The sequence below is a fragment of the Tenrec ecaudatus genome, chromosome X, assembly GCF_050624435.1.
Source record: "Tenrec ecaudatus isolate mTenEca1 chromosome X, mTenEca1.hap1, whole genome shotgun sequence".
NCBI lineage: Eukaryota > Metazoa > Chordata > Mammalia > Afrosoricida > Tenrecidae > Tenrec > Tenrec ecaudatus.
The window spans coordinates 168,047,143-168,065,109 of record NC_134548.1 but is presented as its reverse complement, the minus strand read 5'-3'; the positions used below and the strand labels follow the sequence as shown (position 1 = coordinate 168,065,109).

Here is a 17,967-nt window from a genome sequence, read left to right as displayed (position 1 = left end):
GCATAACTATCAACAAGGCAGAGAGAACTGGGTGGGGCTGAGCTCAAGCGGGCGGCCCATTCACAAAGCAGAGCGCTGCCAGCCGCCCTGTGTGGTGAGTGGAGGCCTTTCTTTTCTTTGAGGTTGTAGCATGCCACTGGGAATGGAGAGTCGAGCAATATCTGATGCACAGATTACAGCCTCCTCCCACTTCACCAGTCTGTTTGCCACCTGGTCTCCCTCACAAGCCCGGCTTCACCTCCAAGGCAGGACCAATGCCTGGAGACCACAGGTAAGAGGCAAAAACAAGGGGTCATTTCACTGCCTCAGAGCGGGGGGGGGGGGGGGGGGTCACACCTGGGGAGGAATAGGGAACGTCCTTTACCGTTCCTTCAAAGACATTTCCGTCAACTTGTTTTCAGAGTGTCAAAGAAAGTTGATTCTAAGCAGAACATTTTACAGACTGCTCTTAAATGTATACTGTGATTTCACACAGCATTCACTGGAGAAATGACCTTCACGAAACCTTTTGGAAGGAGACCCTCTCTCTCCAGTAGTGGGCTCAGATGCATCAAAGACTTGGAGGAGTTGAAGTTCCGCTGTGTGGAGGAATCGCAAACTCTCTTGGCTTTTCAGTTCCACACAGGAACAACTCGCAACCACGTGCAGTGTGCTGGGCGCAATCCCCTCCCAGAACCACGCTGTTGTGCTGCTCAGTGACTGAGCAGCATTTTGAGATGAACGGAGCTTATTGGCTCCCTTCCTCCACAGACCTACTGTAAACAAAACAGGCAGGTGGCCATATCCTTCACACCGCCAAACTGTCTATACTTTAGTCATCATGATTTTTTGCTTGTTTGTTTTTCCCGAGCGGAAAGGGTTTCGAAAAAATTGTGGAACAATTCCATTATCTCATCATTCTATTTTCCATGAGGTTTTGGAAGCTCCTGCGGATGTGGCTCATCTATTCTTTCAGAAAATATTTGTGGAGCTCCTATTAAGTGGCTGAAGCTGGAGGGACAGAAATGAGTCATGCAAAACTCCTGCCTTCAAGTTCCTTAGTGTCTAGTGGGGGTAACTGACTAAGAAGCAGGCAATTAAAGTGCAGAATGGTAAGTGCTGGGGTAGAGTTAAGAAGAGACTGAGGGTCAGCAAACTGTGACCAACACTCACTTCTGCAGGTGAATAATGCACAAGAGTGGCTACAAGTGGACTTCCAGAGGACAGTGAAGGTCACAGGCATTACCACCCAGGGTGCCAAAGCTCTCTTTACCAGCATGTATGTCAGGGAGTTCCACATCGCCAGCAGTCAAGATGGCCAGCACTGGACCCCCTTTCCGCAGGAGGGCAAGGTCAAGGTATGCTATCCCCTCTCTTAGAGCTTCACATCCAGCAACATATGAAGTGATAGTTGATCAAATGTGCAGGGTCATCGTTTGTGGTCATACAACCCCATGCATGGCCTTGGGGAGGACACAGTGACTCTGAACAAGAAGGTAGCATCCCAGGAAAAGGTCAGAGTGAGGCCAAACACGGACGTGATGGATGTCGATGTTGTAATACATTTGCACCCAAGATCGATGAATCACACGTCATTTTATATAAAAGCCTTTATTAATGGCTGGTTTGAGAGGGAACTATCACCCTGAAAAACACTCGTGACCTAAGACAAATGGAGCACAGGGTTTCATCATTGTTTAAAGGAGAGGTTGGTTCAAGATCAGCCTGTTGAGGTATGGTGGGGAGGGGGCGGGCACACAGCTGCAGGGGATCCTTCACAGCATAACAAGATAGTTTACATTTATTGCTCATTGGGCAGGCAGAGTCTGGAGACATCTCAAGAGAATCAAGGTCTGTCAGGAAAGCAGTGGGGGAAGGGGGAGCTACCTACTAGCTTGGACTTGAAGGCCGTTCAAAACAGAACGGCTATGACAGGGCTATCCAGGATGATGCTCAGATCTTCACTGGCAAAGCTTCCTTGGCCTTTGGCTTTCGTGAGCCAAACAGTCTTCATTCTTGGTCTGCATTTGCTGGCATGTTAGATTCCTAGTGCCAGCATAACAAGAAATATCAAAAGTAGGTGGCTTTAAAGGACAGAAATGCATTTCTCCAGAGTGATAGAGGTTAAAAGTTCAAAATCAGGGCATGAACTCTAGGAGAATGCCCTTCTCTGTCGCTTTCCACTCTCGTCACCACAGTCACACAAGCTAATCGATGCATCTGTCTCTATCTTTACCTGTGTGTCTGTGTTTTGTCTATTCTCTTTCTAAGACACTGCTCCCTTCTTATGAGATGTGATCTTATTCACACACAAAAGAAATCCCCTGTGTCTAAACATGGACAGTGGTTAGGACTTCAACATGACTTTTCCGAGGACACAATTGAATCCATATTGTTGTTGTTGTTGTTGTTGTCACAACAGACAGACTGTACCTTAACAACAGCCACAGGGTCCATCCAGCTCATTGAGGGCCTTCCTCTTTTTTGCTGCCCCGCCACTTGACTGAGCATGACGTCCTTCTCCAGGGACCAGTCTCTTCTGACAGCCTGGCCCAAATATGCAGGACGAAGTCTCACCATCTTTGCTTCTAAGGAAAACTTCTTCCAAGACTCATATGTTTGTACTCCATAGCAGCATGGAAAGTCAACATACTGTGCTTATTAGAAGCTATGACATAAAACTGTGCTATCCTAAGTAATGGCCTTTATTTCTCTTCATGGCTTTAAAAGTTATTACTACTATATTGGTGAAATGTAGATAACAACACTTAGACTAATTCAACAACATGTACTTGTACAGTATAGTGACATGGATTACATTCTTCAAGCTCTGCAGTCATTCTCACACCTTTCCCAAAATACCCTGTCCACAGTACCTTAACAATACATAGTATCTTAACAACAGACAGGACCTTAATAATAGAGAGACAGTACCTTAACAACAGACAGTATCTTTAACAACAGACAGTTCCTTAACAACAGACAGTACCTTTAACAACAGACAATACCTTAACAACATACAGACAGTACCTTAAAAATACATAGTATCTCAACAACACACAGTAACTTTAACAGCAGACAGATATTACCTTAACAACAGACAGTACCTGTAACAACAGACAGACAGTACCTCAACAATACTTGGTACCTTAACAACAGACAGTACCTTTAACAACAGACAGTTCCTTAACAACAGACAGTACCTTTAGCAACAGACATTTCCTTAACAGCAGTCAGTACCTTAACAGCAGACAGACACTACTTTAACTACAGACAGACAGTACCTTAACAGCAGACAGACAGGACCTTAATAGCAGACAGACAGGACCTTAACTACAGACAGACAGGACTTTAACAGCAGACAGACAGTATCTTAACAGCAGACAGCCAGTACCTTAACTACAGACAGACAGGGCCTTAACAGCAGACAGACAGTATCTTAACAGCAGACAGCCAGTACCTTAACAACAGACAGTACCTTAACAACAGACAGACAGTACCTAACAACAGCCAGACAGTACCTTAACTAGAGATAGTACCTTAACAACAGACAGCACCTTTAACAACAGACAGTACCTTAACAACAGACAGTACCTTTAACAACAGACAATACCTTAACAGACAGACAGTACCTTAAAAATACATAGCATCTTAACAACAGTACCTTAACAACAGACAGACACTACCTTAACTACAGAGAGACAGTACCTTAACTATAGACAGACAGTACCTTAACAACAGACAGACAGACAGGACCTTAACAACAGACAAAACCTTTAACAACAGACAGGCAGTACCTTAACAACAGCCAGACAGTACCTTAACAACATATAGTCCATACCTTAACTACAGACAGACAGTACCTTAACAGCAGACAGACAGGACCTTAACAACAGCCAGACAGTACCTTAACAACAGACAGTACCTTTAACAACAGGCAGTACCTTAACCAAAACCCAGGAGCTTTCAATGAAAGTTAATGAAGCAAATTAACCCAGAGCAGGAACCGATGGGACATGAGCAAATGTAAGAAGTAGGACCTTTCCTGAAGAAGCAGCCCTAGTGGTGTGTAGGCTCTGCCAACCATAAGGTCAGCAATTTCAGCCCGCCCGCTGCTCCTGGGGACAAAGTGGAGGGTGCCTGTCCCATAAACATGTACCGCCTCAGAAACTCAAAGCAGCAGTTCTACCTTGTTCTACAGGGAAGTTGTGGGTCAAAGCTGACTCTACCCCCAGCGAAATTCCCAGGGGAAAACCCCAACAGCCTTTATTAGTATTGATAACGGAAGTGGAGACATCTGAAGGCAGAAATGCCGGAAGGGAGCTCAAAGTGGGTGCATATTAGTAGCATACTCTGCCCCATTGAAACTGCCTCTCAAATCTGAAGTAGAGGCAAGAAGCCCCAATTTAGACCTCTAGCATTTCCACATGCTAATATCAAAGAAATATGAGATCATCACATCAGTAAACATGGAAGAAAATAAGCCATTGAGCACAAATGACCCAAGCACAATTTGAATCCAAAGTCCATCAGCTTATCAGAAAGATAACATCAAATCAGTACGTACATTTAAACATAGAAATGCACAATAAAGGGCAGAATATCCAAAATTAGTAAGCAGATTTGAGAAAAATAACTTTTAGAAATGACAAATAATATAATTGTTAACGTTTAAAAATTAAGGAGCGATTGAAATAGGAGACTATGCACAGCTAGAGAGACATATGATCAACTGGAAGCTAGCTGAAAAAAAATGGAAAATATGAGATAACAATGAAGAGACGCAGAACATGTGAACAGAAGGGAAAGAGAAAGCGTAGCGGAGAGGAGCAACGTATGAAGTTTCCAGAACCAATGAAAGGTCGCAAGGCAGAGAGTCAAGAAGTCAAGCATATCCTATTCAAGATCAAGAAAAGAACAAGTCTATAACTAGTCCCTTTATAATGAAGTGACAGAAAATCAAAAGAAAAAGGACCTCACTGCCATCTAGTCGGTTCTGACTCAGAGTGACTGTATCGGATGGGACAGAACTGCCCCTGTGGTGTCTGAGACATTTATGAGGGTCCACGTGGTAGGGATGGTGTGTGTGCAGTAGAATATATAGTGTGAGGTGTGTTTGTGAGTATGCAGTGTGTGTGATATGTATGTGTGGTGAGTTGTATATATGTGTGCATGATGTGAGGTGTGTGTGCGGTGTGAGGTGTGTGTGTAGTATGAGTGTGTTGTGTACATGTATGAGGCATGTGTGGTGTATATGTGGTATGTATGGCATGAGATATGCATTATGAAGTGTAGCTGTGTGATGGGAGTGATATGTAGGTATGTGGTACATGTATAGGTGGTATGAGGTATGTATATGTGTGGTGTAGATGCGGTCTGAGGTATCTATGTGGTGTGAGCTATGTATGTAGTATGAGATGTGTACGGTCTGAGTTATACGCAGGTGTGTTATGTGTATGGTGTGTATGTGGCTGGGGGTGTGTAGGTAGAATGAGGTGTACATGTGCGTGCTATGAAGCATGTGTAGGCATGTGATACTATGTGATATGAGGCGCGCACGTGTGTGTGTAAATGAAGACAGTCTACAGACCGCTGACCCCTGTTGCAGCCGAGACCACCCCTGGGTGCTCTCTCCACCCACACAGCATCCAGCTTTTGCAGAGTCCTCCCCACATAGCGGGGACAGGTCACCCCACACAGCCCCAAGTCCCAAAGCTGACAAGCAACATCAGGTGCACGGTCAGCCACGCAGACTGTGGCCCTGGGGCCCCTTGAGGCTCAGCTGCCCGCAGCATCAGGGAGTCTTCACCCACACCTGTCATCTCGTGGGATGACTACTGACCCACCACCCAGGACTCCATTCCATCTTGGAGCGCCTCTGTAAGACAGAGGTGAACTGCCCCTGGGGATTCCCCAAGCTTCCGGTGCGTAGTGGGGCAAGCGGCCTCACCTTCCTTCCTGGGAGCAGTGGGTGGGTTTGAACCACCAGCCTTGAAGTTAGCGGCCCCACCCTTAACCCACAGGGCCCCCAGGACTCCTCAGAATTATTAAGAATATCCATCTACACTCAACCAGAGGGCCCCAGTTTGGACAATGGGGATGTTGCCACTAAATTGTCTACCCCATCGCTAATTCAAGTGGGGACAGCATGTGAGCACTGGGCTGTGACCTGGGAGACACTTATGGCCTTTTCACATGTAACTAACCAACATTGTGAGGCATCGTCCAAAGGCCTCCTGACCTCTCTGAACCCCATGGAGCCAGCACTCCCAAAGAGGCTTCCAGGAGACGCAGACCGCAAGTCAATGCCATGAAAAGGAGCAGGCCTACTGCTCGGACAGAGCCGGGTAGAACCCTGAGGACAACAGCCTGCAGCCATCCTTCGGGCCTGAAGATGTTTCAGTCTGCAGCCCAACAAAGGGCAGGCCTGTCAGGTCACACTAGGGTCACACAGCTAGGGTCACAGGGTAACACAACAGTGTAAACCAGGGATAGGTAAGTCTATAGACACAGTGCCCGGATGAATGGTACCTTGGTGGGGGGTGGGGGGAAGGGGAGCTGGCAGGGGAAGTTATGGGGGAGTGGGGAGCTAATAGTGACGAGAGCAAGAATGAAGAAAACGTTCTAAGATGGATCATGGTGATTTGCACAGCCTCACTTAATTGGACATGTTTTCAGGAGAAACCAGCCCCTGGAGATGGACATCATGCTTGGTAAAGTGGAGGGGGCACCGAATACAAGGAAGGCCCTCAAGCAGATGGATGGACATAGTGGCTGCACATGTGCGCGCGTGCACACACACACACACACACACATACAAATATACCTTCTATACAAAAATAGTTCATGAAATCCACTAAAGAAACAAATAATGCAATAATAAACACCCTGGGAAGGGGAGACAAACTAACTTCCAAAATGACCACACTGTAATCTTCCAAATGCTGATTTTTCCACAACAAAACCCCAAACAGTCAAAGAAACGACGTTCTGTCCATTCATAGGGGAAAAGGAAATGAACAGAAAATGTTCCTGACTACTGTACTGGATCTTTTGGGGGGGGGGTATCTTTTTGTTGTGAACTGGACAAAGGTTCACAGAGTAAGTCAGCTTCCCATCGAACACTTCACACATATCACTGATTGCCATGCCCACAATACAACATCACTTATCCCACTTCCTACGTTTGTTTCCCATTTCCATTCCCTTCTTCCTACCCTTTCTGAGCTTTGTCCTGGGGTAAATGCCACCCACTTGGTGTCCACAGTTGGGTACTCTAAGAGTCAGTGCATGCTTCCCTAGTGTTGTCACTCCCCTGGAGACCAGAAAGCTGACCTATAGGCTGAGTGCATTTCCATAGCGGAAGAGTGACTCAGAGCCCTACTCTGGGAGTACCACCAGTCTCGATCCGATCAGCAAGCCTAAGCTCTTTGATGCGTTTGGGTTTTGTTCCACATTTTCTCCCACTCTGTCCAGAACCTTCTAGTGTCATCCCTTTGAGAGCAGTTGGTGTCTGAGGGACGGAGGTGGTGTTTGCATGGAGCCTGGGTCCAGTGGACCGTGTCCAGATGGCTCTTCTTTCTTCTGGCCTAGGAGAGACCAGTAGTTGTACCTCAGATTGTTGCTCATGAGAATTTAAAGACCCCTGTGTCTTGTAGAACATTGCTTATGTGGACTATGTTATGCCAAGTGACCATGGTGTCCCCCAAGACAATAATCCAGAGTCCCTAAGCCCTGTCACTCATTCCCTCAAGGTGTTTGCTTATAAGCTAAGACATTTTCATAACTTTGTTTCACCACACTCATGGATATCTTTGCAACATAGGTAAATGCACATGTAGAAATCACCTCTGTCAAACATGTATGTTTGTGAGTAGAGTCTCACTCTCCCTCCCACACCTGTTCAGGTGACAGGTCTGTCCATATTCATGCATCTACTTGTCAGTCATCATTGTTACAGGCCTGTGTAGCTAACAGTATTTACCTTCGTCGTCTGCAATGCTTGCGGCGTCTTCCTCTGCCTCTAACTACAACCTTCATATTGTGGGCAGAGTCAAACTTTGAAGGACCTTCATTTGCTGACAATGAGAAGCAGCTGCAGGTCTCTATTAATAACCAGAACATGGAATATATGAAGAATGAATCTAGGAAAACTGGAAACTGTAAGAAAGTAAATGGAACACCTGTAGATAGATATTCTAAGCATTAGAGCTGCAATGGTCCGGTCTCAGTCACTCGGAATCAGACAAGCATATGGTCTACTATGTTGAGAATGATAAGCTGAAGAGGAATGGCACCAGACAACAACAACAACGCATGCATGCCAACACTGGGTAATGAATGGATGCATCTGGATTATAGCAGAAGACACTGCACCAGTTATTCATTGCTGCCCGACAAACCACTGGGAAGCACGCTCACAGTTTATAGACCAGCAAATCGGAGGCTGGTGTATGCGGCACCAATGAGGGAAGTGGGTCCACTTCCTAGTTTTTGTTCACAAAAAGATTTGATAAGTTTGATTAATACAAAATCGAGACGCAAAAGTATCCTATTTCAGTGTACCAGAAACAAATCATTGGGAAATGATATTGTAAAAGATAATGCCATTTTAAATAAACCTGAACAACTCCACACAGCCTTCAGACCTGGTAGTGTTTGAGATAAAACCACCCAGGACTTACCTACGGAAGCAGGAGACATGAATACTACTCATTTCAATTGATTTTGAAATAAGAAATAAAAATCCAAAGCTAGAAGATCCGGCGGTAGAGCTCACCCTCCAGAGACTCAGGAGGCCCTGTGTGGAGAATCTGCATTGGCTGCCAGGGGAGTTGAAAGTACTCCTACATGGGACTAAGGAGCCAGCCTAGGAAAGACACTACTTCTGTGAAGGAAGATACCTTGGTGAGGAACAAAAGAAGAAAACAAATGGTGGAGATGAAGTGTCCTATAGAAACAAAAAGAATCACAAATTCACCTGACACACACACACACACACATAAATCTCTTCCTGCCCTATTAAGAAAATGCATTTCACTTTATCAACAGCAGAGGGTGCACTTGTGCCAAGAAACTTGGTAAATCATCTAACCTTCCCATCATGGGTCATTGCAGCAACTCCCGTACATACTTACTCCAGAGAAAGGAAAATGCATGCCCACCCCAAAATGTGTATCCATGGGTGTATAGCAACCTTATTCACAGCTGCCACAAAGGGTTGGTGGGGGGCAGGGGGGACAGCGTGCCTCTCAACAGATGAAGGGATAAACAAGATGTGCTCTATACATACATTCAGAGATGGATTATTACTTGGCTTTGATAAATAAAGTTTGGATACTCGCCATGGCATCAATGGCTCTTGAAAACACCATGAGGGGTTCAGGAAGTTAGTCACAAAAGAACCGCTATTGTGTGATCCCTCTGACGTGGAATAGCTACAGTAGGCAAACGGCCAAGGGCTCAAGCAGAAAGCAAATGTTTTGAGGATGACGGTGGACACAAATGTGCTTGACACAATGGATGGATGCATTGAGATAAGAGTTGCACGAGTCCCCCAAAAAATGATTAAAAAAGAAAAAAGAGGAGCTGATACCAAGAGTTCAAGTAGAAAGAAAATGTTTGGAAATGATGGTGGCAACATATGTACCATCGTGCTTGATACATGGATGGATGGATTGTTGTAAGAGCTGTAAGAACTCCCAATAAAATGATTTTTTTAAAGTAGGCAAACTGAACTAAAGTTCGTTAGTGATGGTCAGGGATGGGAGGAAAAAGGGAGGGGAACCCGTACTTATGGGTCCCAGGTGACGGCTGTACCATATGAGGAATGTAATGAACAGAAAATGGCAGGTGAAGTAGATGGTATTTTGTTCTTGATATTTTACTCCCACCTTCCTTGTAGGTCCCATTGACGTTGACCTTGGCCCTGTGACTTAGTTGGACCAGGGAAATGTGAGCCCATATGACTTACATCTCATCAACAGAAATTGTATATGCAATTGCGTGCTTTGATGGTCTTGCGCTTCTGCCATAAGTGAAAAATGACGCAGCCCGCCCTGACTGTCCTGCAGCCTGGCCCTCGGCCTGAGAAGGCACCCGAGCCCTCTTGTAGTTTGAGCAACAAATAGACTTCCAAAAGAAAAACAAAACCAAGTGTCCGTGGTAAGGGATTGATCAGATTTCGAGGAGGCTTTCAACCACAGCAAAAGCGGATTCATACAGCAGACAACAGAAGCAAAAAACTACTAGCAGGAGAAGACCGAGACTGGGAATCGCAAAACCCCTTCCCGGACTCATCGCAAACAAACCAACAAACGCGCTCCTACCTGGAAGACAGTAAAGACCCTGGAAGCTGAACTGTTCAAGTGATTCCTTTCAAGCCATTGGAGGGGCCCGAGGGGGGTGTTTAAGGGGAGAGACTGTCTTGAGAGGTGGGAGAGCCAGAGGCTCAAAGACGGCGTTATTTCAGAAACCCTGGGGGTTCCAAGAATCGAACTCTTTCAAGAGCAGAAAGCCCTGTCTTTCTCTCACAACACATCACCACTGTGCCACTGGGGCTCCTGGCTTCCTGGAGACTTCTGCAAAGTCTTCCCATTTGGCCTGATTTTCTGCTGTAGGAATCCACAAACATCCCAGGTGTTGAGAGTTGCCTTGAGTGACATCTGTGAACACACCCTTTCCTTTTCCCAAACTGTCCCTTGTGCTCCCTTCTCTCTTCCTGCTCACCCCCCTGGGTCCCGCCACACATGCTGTGTTGCTTTTGATGTCCTTGGCTGTGAGCGTCAATAGAACAGGCCTGTGTCCTGACTGTGGCTAGTCTGCACTGCGGGTGTGGGCGGGGGGTGGGGGAGGGCACAGCATTGACTACATTGAACTTTGGGGAGGTGGGTGAGAAGATTGTAGAGGGAAGACTTAGCTGGAGCAGGTAAACAGAGGCTCTTCATCCTTTCCCAGTCGCCGATATGTCTGACATGCCTCCTCGTAGGGTGCACGCCTGGGTGATTGGGAACAATGTCTACCCAACTGGAAATTTCAAAACCATCAGGACTTTGGAGTGGCAATCCTGATGGCTGCCAGCATGGAGGGGCCATGCTGAGGGCGGAGACTGGCAGAGAAGGAGTCCGGTAAGGTTGGGGATAGATCTTTTTTCTTCTGCTGGGCAACTAATAAATGCTATCTTCTCTCTTTCAGGTTTTTCAGGGAAATCAGGACTCCTTCACACCAGTGGTAAACTCTTTAGACCCACCACTAGTGACGTCCTACCTGAGAATTTACCCAAAGAGGTGGACGCACCACATTGCCCTGCGGCTGGAGGTTCTCGGCTGCCCATCCCAACAGCACTACTGAGTGGTGGTTCCCAGCTCCTGGTGGTTCCCAGCTCCTGGTGGTTCCCAAGCTCTGCTTTCCAGTCCAGGCCCTCCTGGGAGGGGGAGGGGGGTGCTGGGGCCCTCTGGTGCAGCTGTTTGGGGGAGAAACGCCTTTATGATGTAAGAACTTTGGAAGCAGCTCCAAACATTTCATCTAAAATGCTCACTTATTTATTATCCGAGTCAAGCATGGGACATCGCAACACCTGCAGGACAGGAAATGAACTGTCGCCATGTCCTTCCAGCAAAAGAAAGCAAACCCAAAGTACATGTTGTCTGGACACAGTGCCAATTAAATGGAGGGCTTTCTTTTCAAGAGCTAGACCTCAAGCCCATGTGTTGAGCTGAGAGCAGCACAGCTTTGAAGTGACAAGACAAGCAAATTCGTTTGTCCATCTGTAACATAGAGACCATGTGAGAGCCTCCTGATACTGAACTAGTTATTCACTTTGGGACATTGTTAGTGTACAGTCTGACTTCAAAAGTTCATGTGCTTCAACAGAAATGATATGTAATCAGAGTTTAAAGGGGAGGGGGAATGGTCTTAAAGGAGTTCTGTTTAATCTCATGTAGTAGAACTAATGAAGCTATTTGATCTTAATTCTAAGTAACAAAAATATAGAAGTATTGGGAACCTTGACATAAAGTGACCGTGTGATGGTCAGGAAAGGTCATGATCCCCAGAGACTTCTAAAGGACAGACTTCTAATCGTTCTGGGAAAACTGACAAGAACCCATTGCTCTCTGGGACAAACTCACTGCCAACGAGTCGATTCCGACTCACAGCGACCCTATGGGACACAGGAGACATGCCCCTGTGGGCTTCTGAGATGGGCCCAATGTACTAGAGCAGAAAGACTCCTTTTTCTCTAGACCAACAGCTGGAGAGTGCGAACCGCTGACCTTGTAGTCAGCAGCTCAGTCCCTAGCCCACTGCCCCATGAAGGCCCCTTAATCCAGGAGAGTAGCTTCCAATACTATAATTCTAATGGTGCAAAAATAAATGCCTATTAAAAAGACACAACAAAAGTTCTGCAAAGGCAATGCAGTGTCTAACCTAGACAGTAAAAACATCAAGGAGTCAGAAGCAAATTGAGCAAGGGAACAAAGAGAATCACAGGGCAGTCCGCTACAGCGACCACACATGAGAAACGTCACTAAGTTTGGAAGGGTTCACTGTTCCTAAGAATGCGCGAGCAGGTGAAGGGATTGGAGGGTGCGTCCCAAGTTGGCCAGCCAAGCCATTGGAAAACAAGAGTTCTTAGTGTAATCAAAGGTTTATCCTTCTCTCAGAAAAGCCAAGAGAAATACTGCTTTTGTTTTCTGTCCCCCCCCCCGCCCCCCCCCCCCCATATTACCTAGTAAGACCTGACCTCATCAGATATTGTGACTCCGCTGTCACCGTCACTGGATAGTTGCTTAACAAGTCCTGTGAGGTTCTGTAAAGTTCGAGGTTAACTTACAGGAATCAATACATTGTTTTGTTTTATAACACAGTGGAGAAGTTTAATCCCAAAGGTAACGTGGCGTGTTCGGGGTGGTTGTTTGTTTTCTTTTTATTGTAACAGATTGACCAGCCTTCTGTCTGACTTAGCAATCTTGTATTGGCACTCCTTTCTCATGATTTCTATAAATCTTCATTTCTCAAATTCTTTTGCAATGAGCACTTTTGTCTTCTTTCTGATTGCCTCAATAAAATACTGATGTGTACAAACAGACGCCTTTGTTTAAGATGAATGCATGCACATTTGAAATAAAAAAGAAAGGAATGGTATTGCACAACCAAACAGAGGGATGGTACTAACAGCATGGATTTTTCAGAGACAATTGCTAACTTCAGAAATCTCCACCATTTTTTTCATGCTGGTTGAGTTAATTATAAGATCACTAAGGTCAATAGTCTTGGCAGGGTGGGAGGGAGGAAATATCAAGGTCAGTTATCAAAACATCATCCACAAAGATAATGTTCTATGTCTAACTTTGGTGTGTAGGCACTGAGGTCTCATGACCGGCCTTCTAAGGTACAATTATTGATCTCTCTCAGGCCAGAGGAAAGGAGAAGGATGAAAATCGAAACCCATATGGAAGAACTTAGTCTCATGGACTCATGGGCTGTGCACACATGAGCCTCCACAAACCTGAGAGCAGAAAACCTAGATGATGCCTGTTGTCTGCCTCTACCAATGGTTCTGAAAAGGATCCCATTAGAGCAGCGGTTCTCAACCTTCTTCCTGCCGCGACCCTTTCATACAGTTCCTCATGTGGTGGTGACCCCCTCAATCTATAAAATTATTTTCATTGCTACTTCTTAACTGTCACTTTGCTATTGTTCTTAATCTGGTGACCCCTGTGAAAGGGTCATTCAGCCTCCAAATGGTTCGCTTCCCATGGGTTGAGAACCACCGCATTAGAAGGTCCTGGGTAAAGTGGGAGAAAAATGTAGAATAAAGCTCACAATCATTAAAGAGATCAGGCGTATTTGTTGGAGAGAGACTGAGGGAATCCCCGAGTCAATCTTTGGATCTGGAATTGAACTAACCCCCCCTGGTTCAAGTTCAGTCAAATAATAGACCTATTCTCTAAGGAGAATGATAACACTAGGGAGGTACCCATATCTCTGAGTAATCAACAGTTTGAGATACAAGAGAGGCATTTACTAAAAGACAAAGTTCAGATTGGAGGAGGAAGACTAGAAGCAGGAAACACAGGGAAGAAGTGGGATACAGTATTGACATTGTGGGGTTTGCCATGAATTAGGTACAACAAAATGTGAATGAATGGTTCAACAGAAAACTGATCTGCTCTATAAACCTTCAGCCAATTCATAATAAGAAGCATATATACATATATATATATATATATATATATATATATATATATATATATATCCCTGAGATCATAAGTTACTTACCAGAAGACTGCTGAGTAAATTCAGTCTCCTATAACAAATGCAGTTGTACCGTTAAATGAACAGCTATAATTTTCTGTCACAAACATTCTATCAAACATAATCTCAAGGTTATAAGTCAAATATCTTTGGAAGACACATATTCAAACAAATCTCATTGATACAGAAAAATTTTGTACTCTTTTTAGTAAACAGATTGTACAAAAACATCTTTCTGATGACAAGAAGCAGACTAATTATGGATTAAACTTTAACATTCACTAACTGGCTACAAATGGTACTTGGTGTCAACTTCTTTTTCTCAAAATGTCTTGTTCAGAATGATTTAAACTTGTGGATTACAATTTCATAGCCAAAGCTGAGACTTCCAATCTTAAAATTTTCTATTTCTGTCAGGAGAGACAAAATAATGGAAACATCTTGTCAGAAGAACCGATCACCTGCAAAAACAAGAGAATTAGAGTGCTATCAGAGATGTTCTGTGTCTACCCAACCTTCCGTCCTTTGGGAAATTACCCCTCTTTCATTACAAAATATGCTTGTTTGGCCCCTGTTCCGTGGGGCCCATTCCACAATCTTCTTGGTGCTTAAATGAGTGGAAGTTTGATTTTTGGCACTTGCAAAACAAAGAATACTTTTTTTAAAGCCTCATCATTCTCAACTGTAATCCTAAATGTGACAAGACAGAGAAAGAAAATCCCTCAAAGAATTTTCCAAAGCAGATTAACGAAGATATAATTCACAGGCGTATTCACATATAGTTCACCCCTTTAAAACGTATGGTTCAGTGGTTTTCAACCTAGTCACGGAGTTCCGCAATTGTATATATTTACCGTGGATACCATCGGGAAGGTGCTCCTAGTGAGGAACAGTGAAAGGTCATCGTCGTGTTTATTTATCCAGAAATAGCCTCAAATCACGAGGTGGACTACAAAACCAGTCACCAAGGACGTGAGGCCATCCTACAACAGCCTCAATAGCCTCAAATCACGAGGTGGACTACAAAACCAGTCACCAAGGACGTGAGGCCATCCTACAACAGCCTCGCGCAGACAGACGGCTGGAGTTCCTGCTTCTTGAAGCCGGTTGCCCAAATCAATGCCTAAGGCAAAATTTTCTCTACTGATCTGTTTACTGAGTTCTTGTGACTCCAGTGAACCAGTTCCTTCAACTTTCCCAAAGGACACCTATGGGTGGATGGCCTGCCTGGGCCACCCCAATTCTATGAACCCAGAAATCTAGATTTGGGGGAACCCAAACAATGTTGTCAACAGTTTGAGAAGTAGTTAGTGGAGTAACAAACCTGAGGACAACCGAGGTATCGGCAGATCTGAATCGAGTGACCTCAGACCTAAATAAAAAACTCCATTTTGATTTAAATGAAGAATGCCGTTCTACTTAGGAAACAGAAGAGACAAAGATCAGGGACTCCAACCTGGAATCATGAAATGCTTCATGTCTGGTGAGAATGTCCGAGCAGGAGAATGGGAAATAAACCCAATGTTAAATGGAGGTAGAGCCTTAAATTCATGATCCTGCCTTCCTCCCAAAAGTCAAACTTACTCACTAGGCCTCTCCATTTTGTTCTTGTCAGCTTTTGATAAATCTGTTCCTAAGGTAGATACCAAAATTTGATATAACAGAGACAAGATATAACAGGAAATTAGCTCCTGATAAAAGAACTCTCAAGGTATAACCACCAAATCCCCTGCCCTGCAGTCAGCGTGCCTCCAGGCCCTGGGAAACTGAGCTGTGGATTTCTGAGACTGCAAAGCCTCCCAAGAGTAGTCTCTGTCACATTATTTCTTTCAAACCTTTCCACGGTGCTATTGGACGCTCAACTGAATAAAGTGTAACATACTTTCTGTCTGCCCTAGGAAACTAGAAACAAAAATGTGTGACTGGCTTTATTGAGATCTTCACTCTATTGCTTTGGTCTGGAACCTGCTATCGCTCCAAGGTATGTCTGTTGATGACATCACAAGGAGTGACATTCCATCGGAACTTTGGTCAAGAAGACTCATCTCTTCCCATCCGTTGGTGGTGAGTGGTTAAGGTGAGTGACTTCCCACCTGCGACGGGCCCTTTTAAGGCCCATCGAATTAGAGATGAGTGCAGCAGTATGGACCGTGATGGGGGGGGGCTCCCTCTCACATACTTTGGACATGTTGTCAGGAGAGACCCATCTCTGAAGAGGGGCAGACCCAAAGAGGCAGGCTCTCAGGATGAGTTGCCATGGGGCCCAAACTGTCAGGTCAAACAGAACAATGGTGAGGCTGCCCCGGGACCCGGTGGTGCTTCCGAGTCCATGACACACAACAACAATGTCAGTTAGGGATGCCTTTAAGGGGTCCAATTTCCAAAGCATGTTGTTGTTAGGGACTCAGAGCCGCCCTCTGTACAGCACAATGAACCACCCCCCAGTCCTGGGCCAGCCTCGAACTCGTCCTAATGTTTCCGACCATTGTTGCTTTGTGTTCATCCATCTCATGGAGCCGAGAGTCTGATTCTCTTTAAATGCCATCCACTTAACCATGCACAATAATCTCCTGAGAACACTTCCAGAGTAGAAGAGACAAACGCTTGCAGGTTCTCACTTCCAAAAAGTCATCTCGGGGCTGTACTTCTTCTGTGGCAGACGTGTCCATCCTTCTGATGGTCTGTCCGTGGCACATGCATCCATTCTACATCAGCCGGTCTTAATCGCTGCCCCATGTTCACACGCACATGGCGTGATTAACAATGCCATGACCTGAGTCAGGCACACCTTAGTCTTCAAAGGAACATCTAACTCTTTGTAATCCTATGTAGGACAAAGCAAAACTGCTCCTTATGAGAGCAGCGAGCCTTGGCAGTCTCCTACAGAGCTGCTGGTGGGATCGAGCCACTGAGCTTGCAGTTAGCCTTTCATTGGCTGGGTTCTCTAGTAGAGCAAAACCAGTGAGTATATATATAGCGCAAAACCAGTGGGAGAAAAAATATATATATATATCCACCCAGGAGCCCTGGTGGCGGAGTGGGTTACATGTTGGGCTGCTAACCACAAGGTCAGAAGTTCACAACTACTGGCCACTCTGCAAGAGAAAGATGAGGCTTTCCACTCCTGCAAAGAGTTACCCACAGGGGCAGTTCTCCCCTGTTGGAATCAACTTAATGGCAGCGAGTGAGTGTCTCTTTGCACAGAAGCAATCGATGTATTCCCTGTGTATTCAATCTGGTGAGGTTCACTTGTGTATTTGCATTTATGTTGTTGTTGGGGTGGGGTAGGCATTTAAAATGAATAAGTCGTTGTTGCTGTTAAATTCTATCCTGCAATCTCCACCTTGGTTTCTATCCCCAAGGCCTTTGTCTTGCAACTACTGTACTTTCCTCTTTGTTTCTAACTTTTGCATTCCAATCACCAGTAATTATCAATGCATCTTGATTGCATGTTTAATCAATTTCAGATTGATGAAATTGGTATAGTTCTTCAGTTTCTTCATTGTAAACTTCAATGATTGGTGTATGCATTTCAATACTAGTCGTATTAAGTGAACTTTCTTGGAGGTATATGGATATTGTCCTGTCCCAAACAGCAGTATTCTTTAAGTCAGATTGTTTACATGAAGATAGATTTTGAAGACAAATGTGATGACATTCCACTTGAACTTGTCAATCCCAGCGCAGCATACCATATAATTAACAGATTAAAAATGACCAACACCAGTCCCT

The 17,967-nt window shown here is 45.0% G+C and overlaps 1 protein-coding gene across 1 annotated transcript in view; it reads left to right on the top strand.

The window, feature by feature from the left end:
* The window catches only part of F8 (coagulation factor VIII), a 127,622-nt gene extending 116,262 nt beyond the window's left edge, over positions 1-11,360 (top strand). The window contains exons 24-26 of the mRNA XM_075538595.1: positions 123-271; positions 1,161-1,337; positions 11,173-11,360. Coding sequence (XP_075394710.1) covers positions 123-271; positions 1,161-1,337; positions 11,173-11,328 — 482 coding nt within the window. The 3' untranslated portion in view covers positions 11,329-11,360. The remainder of the gene's footprint in view (positions 1-122; positions 272-1,160; positions 1,338-11,172) is intronic.
* Positions 11,361-17,967: the final 6,607 nt, after the last annotated feature.